The sequence below is a fragment of the Erpetoichthys calabaricus genome, chromosome 12 (assembly GCF_900747795.2).
Source record: "Erpetoichthys calabaricus chromosome 12, fErpCal1.3, whole genome shotgun sequence".
Taxonomy (NCBI): Eukaryota; Metazoa; Chordata; class Cladistia; order Polypteriformes; family Polypteridae; genus Erpetoichthys; species Erpetoichthys calabaricus.
In genome coordinates this window covers 92,331,559-92,345,569 of record NC_041405.2, presented here as the reverse complement: position 1 = coordinate 92,345,569, position 14,011 = coordinate 92,331,559, and the positions used below count along the sequence as shown (strand labels likewise).

The 14,011-nt window shown below is 38.3% G+C and overlaps 1 protein-coding gene across 2 annotated transcripts in view; it reads left to right on the top strand.

Moving 5' to 3' along the window:
- The window catches only part of zdhhc9 (zinc finger DHHC-type palmitoyltransferase 9), a 66,271-nt gene extending 59,859 nt beyond the window's left edge, over nucleotides 1-6,412 (top strand). For both annotated transcript variants that reach the window (XM_051935074.1, XM_028815887.2), the window contains exons 8-9: nucleotides 2,661-2,754; nucleotides 5,665-6,412. In XM_051935074.1, coding sequence (XP_051791034.1) covers nucleotides 2,661-2,754; nucleotides 5,665-5,847 — 277 coding nt within the window. In that variant the 3' untranslated portion in view covers nucleotides 5,848-6,412. The remainder of the gene's footprint in view (nucleotides 1-2,660; nucleotides 2,755-5,664) is intronic.
- Nucleotides 6,413-14,011: the final 7,599 nt, after the last annotated feature.

Sequence of the window (14,011 nt, the reverse complement as noted above, 5' to 3'; positions counted from 1 at the left end):
GTGGCGTCTCATGTTTTATGTGCTAAAATAGAATGGGGGGAAAAAGGGCAGAGGCTGCGGATAAACACATCATAGCTCTTTGTTATAACACCACTTTGTCATGCAACACGTTATTGGCTGTCAGAAAAAGGGGCAAGCACAACTGCACTAGAAGGTTGGTGCTTAGTTGGTAACCGTGACATGGCCTGAGATTTTCAGTTGTTTAATTTAACATGGTGCAGTGACAAGACTGGCGACTATGATCAGCAAACCTGACATGGCCCACAAGGACAAGTCACACAATGCGACATCGGCTTAAGTCTACCAACCTAGCGACAAATTCATTAGTTTCAGTCAAATAAAAGTCATTTCTGTGGTTTCAATAGATATTGGTTAACCATCAGGTGGAATATAAATACCATATATGCTCAAGCATAAGTCAGGTCTTGAAACCCAAAAAATCAATCATAAAATCAGACCCTGACTTATACGCCCATTCAAAAATGCAACACTTAAATTATTTATTTATTTTTTTTTAACATCTTTTTGCCTCCTCCAATCCCAGACATATTGAATTTTGTTGCAGCAGCGCAGTTACCAATTTATTTCGCTACTTCAACAATGTTAAAACCAGCTTCATATTTTCTTCTGATCAAAAGCTCCATTGTAGATCTGTTATGCTCTTACAATAAAGGTGTATGAGGGTGTGAGATACAAAAAACACAAATCAGTGCAAACGTTGTTTCAGAATAGTTCGGGTATTACCGTGTGGTTATGTAGGCGAGAGAGAGGTTAAGAGCACACACAGATACAGCGCATTGCCGCACCCACATGGAAATAAAGGCAGTGTGCTCCGTGGTTACTCTCTTAAGTTGGCGTGAACATATCATAATCCCTTGTACCAGTAACATGCGTTTTCCGCATTCAACTTTTATGAGCGACATTATAAAATACCAGAAATTATACTGTAAAATCAAGTCCCAACTTATCTGCGAGTGTATATACGGTAGTTACCACACAATAGAAGTGCCACACATTTTAGTTCAGTTGCTTTATTACCATATGGCAAATGACATTGCTATTTTTGTTCGTGCTACTCCTCCGTGGAATTTGCAGATACAGTTAAAAGCTTACTATGACTTACATTTTAGAACTCAAAAACAAATACAGTATAAAAGACTCACTGCAGTAATTAATTATGATATTCAGCAGTATTTTTGTTCTGACTTTGATGTTACTGGCCAGCCCAGAAGTGGAGCTCGTGCTTAGATGTAATGGCTTGGTTCTCGGAGCTCATCTAATGACGAGTCCATGTTGATGTGTCTTTGTGTAGCATGAACCACATTATATAAGTATATCACATTTCACTGCCTTCTTTACACAAGGTCAACCACAAGAAGCAGCAAATCCAAAATATGTCACAGCTCCATGCCTGTCTGCTTGCTTTTTACTCCTGGCTCACTCATACACTGCTGCTAGTGATCCAGATAGTGTCTGCTTTTAAACATGGGGAAAGATTTATTTGAAACCTTGCTAGTTTTGTCATCCCAATTTTGTTGTTACAATAACCAGTTTTATAGCAATTTTCTGAGTTTACTCGTGTTACTTGTTTGATCCACAAATCGTCTTTTATCAATGCTCCACAGCCCTTGGCATCTTTTGGGATGAAACCTGTTCTTTTTTTATATCCTGTGATACCACATCCAGCTTCTTTATGACACCCTTGGCCTCATTGCTTCTACCTCCAGCTTAGTACACCTGTTCACCCAGTCATTCTTCATTTTTCGCTTCATGTGTCCAAATCATGTTAGTCTGTTTCTCCTTAGCACACCCATCACCTCTAGACTAAGCCTTTGTGTTAATTCTGCATTCATCTCTCCTTCACTCCATGACTCTCCACACATCCATCTGGTCATTTTCATACTTGTTCCTTCAAGCTTTTCCCCATGTCCTGCTTCTATTGGCCATGTCTCATTCTTACAGAGAATACTATTCCTAAAACCGTTGTCATAAACTTTACCCTTCAAAGCCAGAGAGACTCCTTTAGAAGTCTAAAATCAATATTTTAAAAAAGTGTAAGCTTTAGAAATGGAAGATATATTGTGTCATCTTTTACAAGTGCAGGTATAGTCTGCATTTCATACCTCTGGCATTATCATTAACTTTATTCGTGCACTAAAATGATCACATGTTAAAAGAGATAAACTGTTAATGCTTATGTAAATTCATTCATACTATTTTTTTAGCCTAATTTAATCAATTTTAGGAACAATGGAATCACAGTCTGTCCTGGCAGCACTGAGAACGAGCCTAGAACCAACTGGGCACTACTTCAGCTGGTAAACAATGTGCGAGCCATTAAACTCGCTTGCTATAAACATACTATAAACATACTTGCTATAAACATACAAAACAGTCATTTTTGAAGGGCAATGTTTTCCCAATACCTAGTCCTCTTCCTTTTTTTTAATGAGGTGATAACATTTATACAATAGCATTAAACTATTGGATATTCTGAAATATTTTGAAAAGATATCACTGTAGAGTTTCAGTCATGGACTTCACTCCCATCTCTCTACAACAGTTGGTTAACAAAAATGAGGTTTGCTTCTTTTGGCAATAGTGAAACACATTTTGGACTTTGCTAGGAAATATCTTTTGTTTTTTTGTTTTTTTTTAAGTGTCCTGGACAGACGAGGCTTGATGGCAGAGTTATCGTCTTCCCCTGTTATGATTTCAGATGCGAAAAACTACATCCCAGACCTTCAAACCACAGTAAGTGCCCCGCTTGTTGATTTTGTGGTAACTTTTGCTTTGTAGAACGAACCAAATTATAAGGAATTAAACTAGTGTTTCATCAGCTCAATGAGAGCTAAGGTTTTATTTTGCTTATATTTTGACAGTCATTTTTTTTTTTTTCTAGCGTGCAAGTTACTTTTTAGTTTGCCTGTTTTCCCATTTGGACAGTTAGCCTTGGTAGTAAATGGTTGGGTTTGTCTCTTCCCCTCAGAACAGAGGGCAAGGCTTTAGTTGAAGCCTAATTACACAGCCCCAAAGCAGTGTGCTCAATGGGATCACCTCTACTATGAAAAAAGGCATCTCCACTATGTGTCTATAATGGGTAAGGCGTTTTCTAACTTGACATCTGCAACTAACTACTGCAGTGTACAGTATGGCTGATAACTATGGAGCTGCAATGAGCAAAGTTCCTTATTATTCCGTGCAGCACCTATAATTAAAATAAATAAATAAATAAATAAATAAAAAAAAAAAAAAAACAACTCCAGAGACCCTTTTCAGCAAAGTTGGGGAATTTTGTGTTGGAAACTTATTTTTCATCCCATTTATTGAGTTGCTTGTAGTTGAGTTTTTAAATTGGCCCTTACCTTACATAACAACATTCATAATTAAGTTATTGTCAAAACAGCAATGTTGAAATTATTGCAAATATATTGAAAATCATATAGGAATGCAGTAGAAAAATTAAGGGCAGGTATTATCACAGAGCACTTCTTAACGATTCCATTAAAAAAAAAAAAAACTTTGTTTCTACAGTAATCATATGTTCTTGATAAAGCTGTTTCAATAAAATGGGAGGATTAGCATTTAGTGATTTCAAGCTGATCTCCAGCAGACATGTGAAGTGCACATTCACACTGGTGATTATATTGTAGTATCAGAAAAGTATGTGTAAACGCTGTGCAATTTGGTGTCCAGGCCAGATGTGAATCATGAATAACAGCTTGTAGAAAGCATCATTATTTTGTATTGCTTTTATTATAAGTGTCTGTGTGTGTGTGTGTGTGTGTGTGTGTGGACATACATGTATATGCAATAAATTCAGAAAGTATTCAGATCCCTTCTGCACATTTTATTGTGTAGTAGATCAGGGGTAGGCAACGTCGGTCCTGGAGTGCCACAGTATGTGCAGGTTTTTGTTCCAACCCAGTTCCTTAACGAGAACTCAATTATTGCTGATGAAGCACATATTGCTTAAGTGACATTTTAATGCTTCATTTTAGTGGTCTCGCTTGTTAAGGTTCTCCAACCTTAATTGCTTATTTCAATCTTAAACTGCTGCATTCAGTGTTTTAATTGCTCCTTATTAGCAATAAGATGTAAAAGACAAAGCAGCCAGCAGTTCTCCAGCTAGCTTTTTTCCCAATTACATCTGTGTGTGTTCATCATGCACGGTTTGATTTAATAAAACATTTAATAGAAAAATGTGACAGACTGAAAATGATCTGTTTTAGGCTTCATATCATTTGGATGATATCCTTGTAAAGGAAAAAAATCTACGATATAAGAGCCTTACATTGCACAGACTAACAAGCCATAAAATTAAATAAGGTCTGAGATTGGCAATGATTGGTTTCTAATTAAGCAATTGGGTTGAATGAAAACCTGTAGCCACTGCGGCTCACCAGGACCGACATTGCCTACCCCTGTTTTACATCTTATTGCTAATAAGGAGCAATTAAAACACTGAAGCAGCAGTTTAAGATTGAAATAAGCAATTAAGGTTGGAGAACCTTAACAAGCGAGACCACTAAAATGAAGCATTAAAATGTCACTTAAGCAATATGTGCTTCATCAGCAATAATTGAGTTCTCGTTAAGGAACTGGGTTGGAACAAAAACCTGCACATACTGTGGCACTCCAGGACCGACGTTGCCTACCCCTGTAGTAGATTTCATTTTACTTGGATATTTTTGCCATGTTTGCTCATCAATCTCAATAACCTATAATGGCAAAGTGAAAACATTCTCAGAAAGATGTGCAGATTTTTATGAAAAATCAAAAATTGAAAAATGTGAAATTTATCTGTTTAAAATTGAATCTAGAACACAATGTTTGCTGAAACTGAAGGAAATAGAATACTTTCTGAATTCACTGTATTTTTGTAAGATGTATATTGTTACACTTACTGTGCCTGTGCACATGTATTTATTTATTTTTATATAATAATATTAAATAATAACTTGGTGAGACTGAGTGTGGCTTTTTTTCAGGAATTGGTCGGATTTTGCTGGGACAGGCATGGGCTTTCCACAACCCTGAGCTGGATAAACAGAATATAAAGTGTTTATATTTGTGTGCGTGTGCATTATGAACAAAGGTCCATTTTAAAGATGTTTTACCTTTAGCAGTTATAGTGGAGTTCTGCCTTCATGGGTGCCTCATTGAGGTCTTGCTTCTGGTTTTATGGGGAACTAGGGTCTCCTGGAGTAGTGACGTCCTACTATTCTAGTTGACATTCAGGGCAAATTCCCTTTTACTTTCAGGGACTTTCTTGAGTATAACTTTAAGTGACTTCTAGTCCTGTTCTGAAGAAGAAGAAAAAAAAAAGCATGCTTTGGGGAATTTTAGGTTTAGGTCTTGAGACCTCTAGCTCTTTGCTCTTGTGACCTTTTATAAGGACTTTCCCAATGGGTGTTGTCAAGGTTGTTTTTCATGTCAGTTGCTGGCCCAGAACTCTTGTGGTTTTATCAACGTGCTGCTCCATAACTAAGCAAAACTGATCAAGCTGATGTTATAAATCCACAAATATTTATTTTTAATACTGCAGACCAAAATTAAGCCCCAGTCAGATATCACATATCCTGTGTAGTACTGAGAATTCTACCTCTGAGCCACCATTGTGTGATTCATTAAATGAAATTAACTATCATTTATGTCTCACAGAAAACTACAGCACCTCTGATTCCCAATGAGCAGACTCCAGAAGAAGCAAAGCCACCGTTGCAGTATCGGACAGAAGAAGCCACTGAGCCGAAACAGTCCCCCACAGTCCAGGAGCTGCCTGCTGTCGATATACCACCAGCATCTTTGACTGACACGGCCCCAGCAAAGGAGCAGGTGTTTTAGTTGGCTGCTACATTTTGATGGAGCATTAAAAACTGAAATGGTCAGAAAGGATTTGTCTTCAGTATTAATTTTGGTTCCTGTGTTTTGAGTTCACAAATCTCCAGTTGACAAAACTCCTTAGAGTCTTAATATTTTACTTCCTCCTTGGAATCTTCAGCCTTGCTATCTTGTGTATGAATAAAATCGTGGAGACCTGACTATGATAACTTTATTACTAAAATGGGCCTGGCATTTCCTGTTTAAGGATTTCATAGAAAATGCGTGTTTGTAAATGTGGAATGTTTGAAACTTCTGTGAAGGAATGGAACACACAGGAAAAAAAAACTGAAAATGACCCTGGAAGTAATGGGAAGCAAAGCCAACTTGTGCTCATTAACCGAAACTGAAATATTATTAAACCTCATGTATTTATTATTTTTTTTATATATGTGTATAAAAATGACATATGGATAGGGAATAAATTTGCCAATCAAACTTTTCTTAACTTATAAGCCCAATGTCTCTGCTCCACACACACTGAGGAGCGTCTGAAATCCAGTGACCCTCAACCTGTTTAAAAAAATAAGGGGAGGTGAAATGTTGTAGTGCTGTTTTTAAATGAAGGGGTTCATTTCTAGAGCTTGTTCTGACACTGTTCATATTTATTTAAATATTAAACCTGTAAATAACTGATGTTTAAGTAAGATGTTTAAAAAGCACCTCTAGCCTTGGTGGCATAGCATTAAGGCATCATGAAGCAGACTTTTAAGTGAACATATCGTCAAAGCTGTGCAGAGGTTGTGATTAAGTTTGGCTATTGGTTGAACTTCTTAGCCTCATTTCTTTCTTTTGTTTTTTTTCTTGTACCTTACAAATGTTCCTTTTGGCTTCTGTGGTTCTCTCCACCTCTGTGTCCTCTTTCCCCAGCAGTCACCTTGTGCTGATTTGTTGTTTATGCTTCAGAGGGTAGTAGTATCATTTCTGTTTTGTTACAGGCTTGTACTGATTTAAAACTGATTTTCTCTCCTCAGTCTTATTTGTGTGTATCTTAAACTTTTCCAGTGCCTTAATTTAAACTGCACTGTCCCCATTTCCTTATACCTACTTTAAGTCACACAAGGCCTATGCACTTCTTTGGTGGGTAGCATGGAAAGCCCTACACAGGTAGCCTTTAGGTGCTTTCTACCTTTTTTTTTTTTTTTTTAATATTTAGTTTGTGGTAGAGCATGTATGTGCAACATGTTTATCCCATGTTTATTAGATTGCTTTCCCAGTTTAAAAAAAAAACAAACGACAAAGCACTTCATCTTGGTTTTTATAATTCATAAAATAAAGCAAGATGGCTGAGAAGAGGATGAAGGATCTCCCTGAGTATGAAGGTATTTAGTGCTGTCACTTTAAAAACAGATTTCATTGCACTGGATTGCTCCACGTCCAACTCCAGACCTGGAATTAATATGGGGCTATTCATTTTTATTTTGTGTTCTCTTTTGAACTCTCCTTTCTGTATATAAAGAGATAAACAGACACATACATCTCAAGATATCAATAAGTGGGAGTATAGTTACAGTACATAAAAAGAATGATGTGGTAGTCGGATTGGAAAGTCCATCTCCGTTTGGCCTGGTGCTTTGTGGTGAGGTAAGCTGGCTGGAAAGGAAAGGGGGAAGAGTTTTTTTATTTTTATTTTTTTTTTAAATGCTCTGTGCTTATTGCAGTGATGCTGGATGCTAAAATGAGGCTCAGCTATTGGAAAATATCAGCTTCTGTTGCAGTAAGCCCCACTTATGATAAAGCACCCCAGCCAAGCACAAGGAGGTGGGTTTTCTAGTTTGACGCAATATACACACACATACACACTCATGCTGAATTATATGAACTCTGTGTATGTGTATAAACTGTATAATATACAGTATGTATGAAAAGATATATTGAAATATATCTAGAGGTTTATCAATAAATATAGATGGTGTAATTTACAGTTCATGTCTGTCTATATATGCGTGTGCATATATAATAAAAATATATATAATATATAAAATAGTATGTATATTTGGAGAGAGATCTTTATACAATTATGTCAGCGTCAGCATATACATAAAATGTAAGAATAATATATAAAATTTGCTTATGTCTGTGATAAATGCAAAACTCCTGCTCTAGTTTGTTTTTTCATCAATACTTTACAGTTGTAATTTTTCATTTCGCAATGTGTAATGTCTGTTTTATGGAGTGGAGCCTTTTTTTTTTTTTGCTAACTCGGTGATTTATTGAGGGAACAGAAGTTCAGAGAAGATCATCTGTTGTTTCCAGTGTTTACAAAGAAACCTCCGCAGCTCCTGTTTCAAATATGCCAATATGTTAAAATGCTCAGACTGCAAGCTGATTTAGCGCTGAACAAAAGGAAAAAGGTAGCACCGGAAAAATGAAAACTGGCACGAATATCTTGGTTTTCCCCTGGTCATGCTTTGTTGCTAGTTCTGATCTGCCACCCGTCTTTCTTGCGCCAGATGTCTCACATGTTTATGCTTGATTGACTGTTTTTGCCGTCTGCACTTCTTTGTCTGCCATTTAAGATGCTGATGTGACAAATGATTTTATTTCTGGTATGAGTCAGAAATTTTTATTGGTGGTATTTTTTTCATTTTTATTAATTTTATAAGGGGGGAAAAAACAAGTAGACCTGGCTAAAAATGTCTTGAGTTTTGACACTGATGTATTTTTGCAATTCGTCCCTTTCCCCTGGCCAGCATATGAGTGAGTGATGACCACAAACCCAGACCAGGATCAGTGTTTTGTTTTTTGTCAACAGAGGAGGACCATGCAATGCCGATAAGGTTAGGAGACATAGAGAAACTGACAGCAGCCATGCCTGTCATCCGGAATTCCATACTGGTCTACTCTGATGGACACCACAGTGCTGTACTTGCTAGAGCAACATTCATGCTTTTCACTGAAGCTTTCTTTTAAGCTTAATTGTATTTTATACTTTAACTAAGCCATAATGATTATTACTTCTAGGCATCAAGGAACAGTGTAACATTCGAAACTGAAGTATTATCTCTCTAATACGCTCAGTGAAGTTTTTTTGTTCGCATATAGGTTACTAATGTGTTGGAAAGGAAAGTCTAATAAAAAGCTCCATAGCCTTCCTGTTCTGACTGACCTGTGGTGTTGTGGACCCTTGCGCGCCCCAAACCCCCTCCCCCCCCCAATGCCTCAGGGGCTTTGTTTGTTCTGGGTTTAGATTACTTGTGCTAGTGACCAAAATCTAAATGTACAGTAAGTGTGTGAGACTCTTAATGCAAACTACAAATGGATTTGTAATTTTTATGTTATTTATAATTAATAGTTTATGAAAGCAAGCAAATGTGTGTGAGGGGTAGAGTGATCTATCACTCCCAGTAATTTAACTTACCTTCACTTTGCTTTGTAATAACACTGTGATTATGTATATTTAATTTTGTATTTACTGTTCACTGTTTGTTTTTTAAATGAAGGAATGATGTGTCTAAATTAAAGAACTCTTGTCTTACTTGCATTTTGCCTTTGTGTGTTTGTGTGTCTCTTTTCAAATCTCCTCTACTACTGTATGTTGTCATTGGTTTTATTGTTTTTTTGTTTTTTTTTTTTTTACTGCAGGCCTTCAGTCTGAGACCCCCTGCTGACTTAAGGGGAATCTATTTTCACTTGGTGGTGTTGACACTTTGATGCCTCTGTATGCGTTTGCGTTGCATAGTTTGCTGTCATTGTGGAAGCCAGGGTGACCGTTTTCTTTTGCTGCATTTTTAGTGGTTTTTTTTTTTTTTGTATATTGTTCTCAATCTCTCCTATTCAGACCATAAATCTCTCACAACTGAGAATGCAGATGTGTGACACTTCTGACCTACCTCATACAGTTAGGTCCATAAATATTTGGACAGGGACAACGTTTTTCTAACTTTGGTTCTGTACATTACCACAATGAATTTTAAATGAAACAACTCAGATGCAGTTGAAGTGCAGACTTTCAGCTTTAATTCAGTGGGGTGAACAAAACGATTGCATAAAAATGTGAGGCAACTAAAGCATTTTTTTAACACAATCCCTTCATTTCAGGGTATCAAAAGTAATTGGACAAATGAAATAACTGGAAATAAAATGTTCATTTCTAATACTTGGTTGAAAACCCTTTGCTGGCAATGACAGCCTGAAGTCTTGAACTCATGGACATCACCAGATGCTGGGTTTCCTCCTTTTTAATGCTCTGCCAGGCCTTTACTGCAGCGGCTTTCAGTTGCTGTTTGTTTGTTTGTGGGCCTTTCTGTCTGAAGTTTAGTCTTCAACAAGTGAAATGCATGCTCAATTGAGTTAAGATCAGGTGACTGACTTGGCCATTCAAGAATTTTCCACTTCTTTGCTTTAATAAACTCCTGGATTGCTTTGGCTGTATGTTTTGGGTCATTGTCCATCTGTATCATACAACGGCGCCCAATCAATTTGACTGCATTTAGCTGGATTTGAGCAGACAGTATGTCTCTGAACACCTCAGAATTCATTCGGCTGCTTCTGTCCTGTGTCACATCATCAATAAACACTAGTGTCCCAGTGCCACTGGCAGCCATGCACGCCCAAGCCATCACACTGCCTCCCTCCACCGTGTTTTACAGATGATGTGGTATGCTTTGGATAATGAGCTGTTCCACGCCTTTTCCATACTTTTTTCTTGCCATCATTCTGGTAGAGGTTCATCTTGGTTTCATCTGTCCAAAGAATGTTTTTCCAGATCTGTGCTGGCTCTTTTAGATGTTCTTTAGCAAAGTCCAATCTAGCCTTTGTATTCTTGAGGGTTATGAGTGGCTTGCACCTTGCAGTGCACCCTCTGTATTTACTTTCATGCAGTCTTCTCTTTATGGTAGACTTGGCTATCGATACGCTTACCCCCTGGAGAGTATCGTTCACGTGGTTGGCTGTTGTGAAGGGGTTTCTCTTCACCATGGAAATGATTCTGCGATCATCCACCACTGTTGTCTTCCATGGACGTCCAGGTCTTTTTGCGTTGCTGAGTTCACCAGTGCTTGCTTTCTTTCTCAGGATGTACCAAACTGTAGATTTTGCCACTCGTAATATTGTAGCAATTTCTCGGATGGATTTTTTCTGTTTTCGCAGCTTAAGGATGGCTTCTTTCACCTGCATGGAGAGCTCCTTTGACCGCATGTTGTCTGTTCACAGCAAAATCTTCCACATGCAAGCACCACACCTCAAATCAACTCCAGGCCTTTTATCTGCTTAAATGATAATGACATAACGACGGACTTGCCCACACCTGCCCATGAAATAGCCTTTGAGTCAATTCTCCAATTACTTTTGAGCCCCTGAAATGAAGGGATTGTGTTAAAAAAATGCTTTAGTTGCCTCACATTTTTATGCAATCGTTTTGTTCACCCCACTGAATTAAAGCTGAAAGTCTGCACTTAACTGCATCTGAGTTGTTTCATTTAAAATTCATTGTGGTAATGTACAGAACCAAAATTAGAAAAAAGTTGTCTCTGTCCAAATATTTATGGACCTAACTGTATATCGTGGAAGTGTCTGTCCGCAGCCCTGCTCCCCATTTTGGTCTTGTGTTAATACTGCCATTGCAGTCCTGCTGCTCATTAAGTGTGCGTAACATTTAGTGTTGGGCTGTGTACAAATCCATGAGCCTGGTAGGTGAAATTTTCATGTTTAGTATTTGTTAGTGTTAAGTTTTTTATTTTGCACCTTTCATTGCTGTTCATAATGTAAAAATACTAATGAAGCTATTTGCTAATTGTCTAGAGCTGTCTGGTTACAGGATGTGTCTCCTTTTTTGTCTACTCAAATAGAAGTTATTGTTGGTGGCTTTCGAAGAACGGAACTCAACAGAGTGCTCCAAAAGCAGTTTACATTATGGAAGGTGAGATTAGTCTGCCAGTCTATATTTACAGAACCACTTCTGTATGGTAAGTATTGCTCTTCTATAAAAATTCAAATCAGTTTTCCTGCTTTTATTTGAAGGATATAATTCATATTGCAGGTTCACTTACTCCTTAACCTCCTATATTCACATGATATTGAACGCTTGACTTGACTTCCAGTCTCATTCCGGCTTGTGTTTCTGCTGCAGGCAAGTTAAAAAGATTGATATTGACTTGTATATAGGCAGTCCATATGTCCATCCATATTAACCGCTTAATCCATTTTAGTGTCACAGGGACTGCAGCCTGTCTGGTGCAAGGTAGGAACCAACCTGACAACTGTGAGGCACAATTGCTCGCTAACACCAGGTCAAGGCATATAGTCATCTTGAAATAATCGAAGAGCTCGTCCATGGCATGTGAGAAGAAAGCTCACACAAACATGGGGGAATGTGCAGTTTTGTGTTGACTCCTCTTATAAATATTTCATTGAGATTAATTCAGTAGTGGTGCAAATATTTTTATTTATTTTTGTTTTTGTGTTGTGGTTTCTTGCAAAAGCTATTCAACGTGACTGAGCTGATGTTGCCATTTTGTTTCCCTGTGCATGTGTTGACATTCACCAGGCGTTTGGGTTTCCTCCAACATACCAAAATGCTTATATGTTTAGTGAAGGGATGAGTTGAATTTGACCCAAGTAGGAGGAGGTATAGCCTGTGATGGCCTGGTGTGACCAGGCTGGCCCAGGAAATTAAAGCAGTGGTGTCCACACTTAAGTAAGCATTATTAATCCTTTCATTCATTTTTCTGAACTAACCCAAGTCTACCCCAGTGGAAGAAGGGTAGGGCAGGGCATCTCTTTGCATCATATCAGTGGGTGCCCTAATGCAGTGTAGCACAGAAGAAAAGAAGATTCTGGCAGTCGGAATAAATGCTCACCTCCCACCTACAAAGGATGGGGCATGGAGCCCAGAAGACTCTGTCAGACAAACATAGATGTGCTTTTCTAAACCATAAAAAGGGCTTTGTTAGAATACTTTTACATAAATGAGGGACAGAATAAATCTTGCATGCGAACACAAGTGTGTGAGGCTTACCACTGACACTCCCTTTTGAGTTCCCTGTAAGTGGCTTTTCAAAACTATAGAGACTCCTACTTTAAAGCCCTGGACTGACTTGCCTTCATTTTTACCGTCTGTGCTTCTAATTTTTTGATGTTTCACGCTGGCACCATCCCTCCCACCTACACTCACTTGTGATAGTTCCAGTGAACATAATGTGCATGTGTGTGGGAGGAAACTCATCGAAATGGAGAGAACGTGAAAATATAGTGGAACCGGCAGGGGCTAGTCTGGAACTGGGAGGCAGCGGTGCTATCCACCACACCACACCAATCTCACATTTTCTTACTAATCCGCTTCAGGTCACAGGGTTGGATTGTCTTCTGAGAGCACTGTGTACAGACAGGGTCAGAAACAACTTTGGATGAGACACTGGACTATTGTAATACACAATCACTTTCTCCAGGCCATCCTAGAATCTTTGAGAAGCCTAAAACAATGACATTCTCAAACCTGCTTAAACTGGTTCACAGTCTGGAGGCCAGAGCCTCCTCTGAAAGAATTAGGTACAAGATGGAATCCAACCATGGCTGGGGAGGCCATTCATAGCAGGCCACATTCACACAGGGTCAGTTCACCTAACATGCTGCGATGGACTGGCCCGCTGTCCAGTGTTGATTCTACCTTATGCCTGATGATTGCTGGGATTGGCTCCAGTTGCCTTGTGACCTCCCCAAAAACACACTCCTTTTGGGGTGTGGTGGCGAAACCACATAGATGTTTCAAGTTTTATTGCCATATACAGATAACAATGGAACATTACCAGTAATGAAATTATTGGACTCAGAGTCCCCTCAGATTGCCCTGTAAAATAACACTTGACAGTAATAAAAAAAGCAAAAATAATAAAAGTAAGAATAAAACAGTAAGGCGCATAAAAAATATTCAATGTCTGTAGAGGGAGTAGTGCATGTACTGTAGTTGTATGTATGCAGTTGTAAAAAATATTCAATGTCTGTAGAGGGAGTAGTGCATGTACTGTAGTTGTATGTATGCAGTTGTAAAACTCGTTAACTTTATTTGAGCGAGGGGATTTCAGCATTGTCAGTTTATTAAGTTTCTTGAAGAAACTGACGCTGATCGCCAGGGGCCTCATGTATAACGCCGTACGTAGAACTCTACACTATAACATGGTGTAAGCACAAA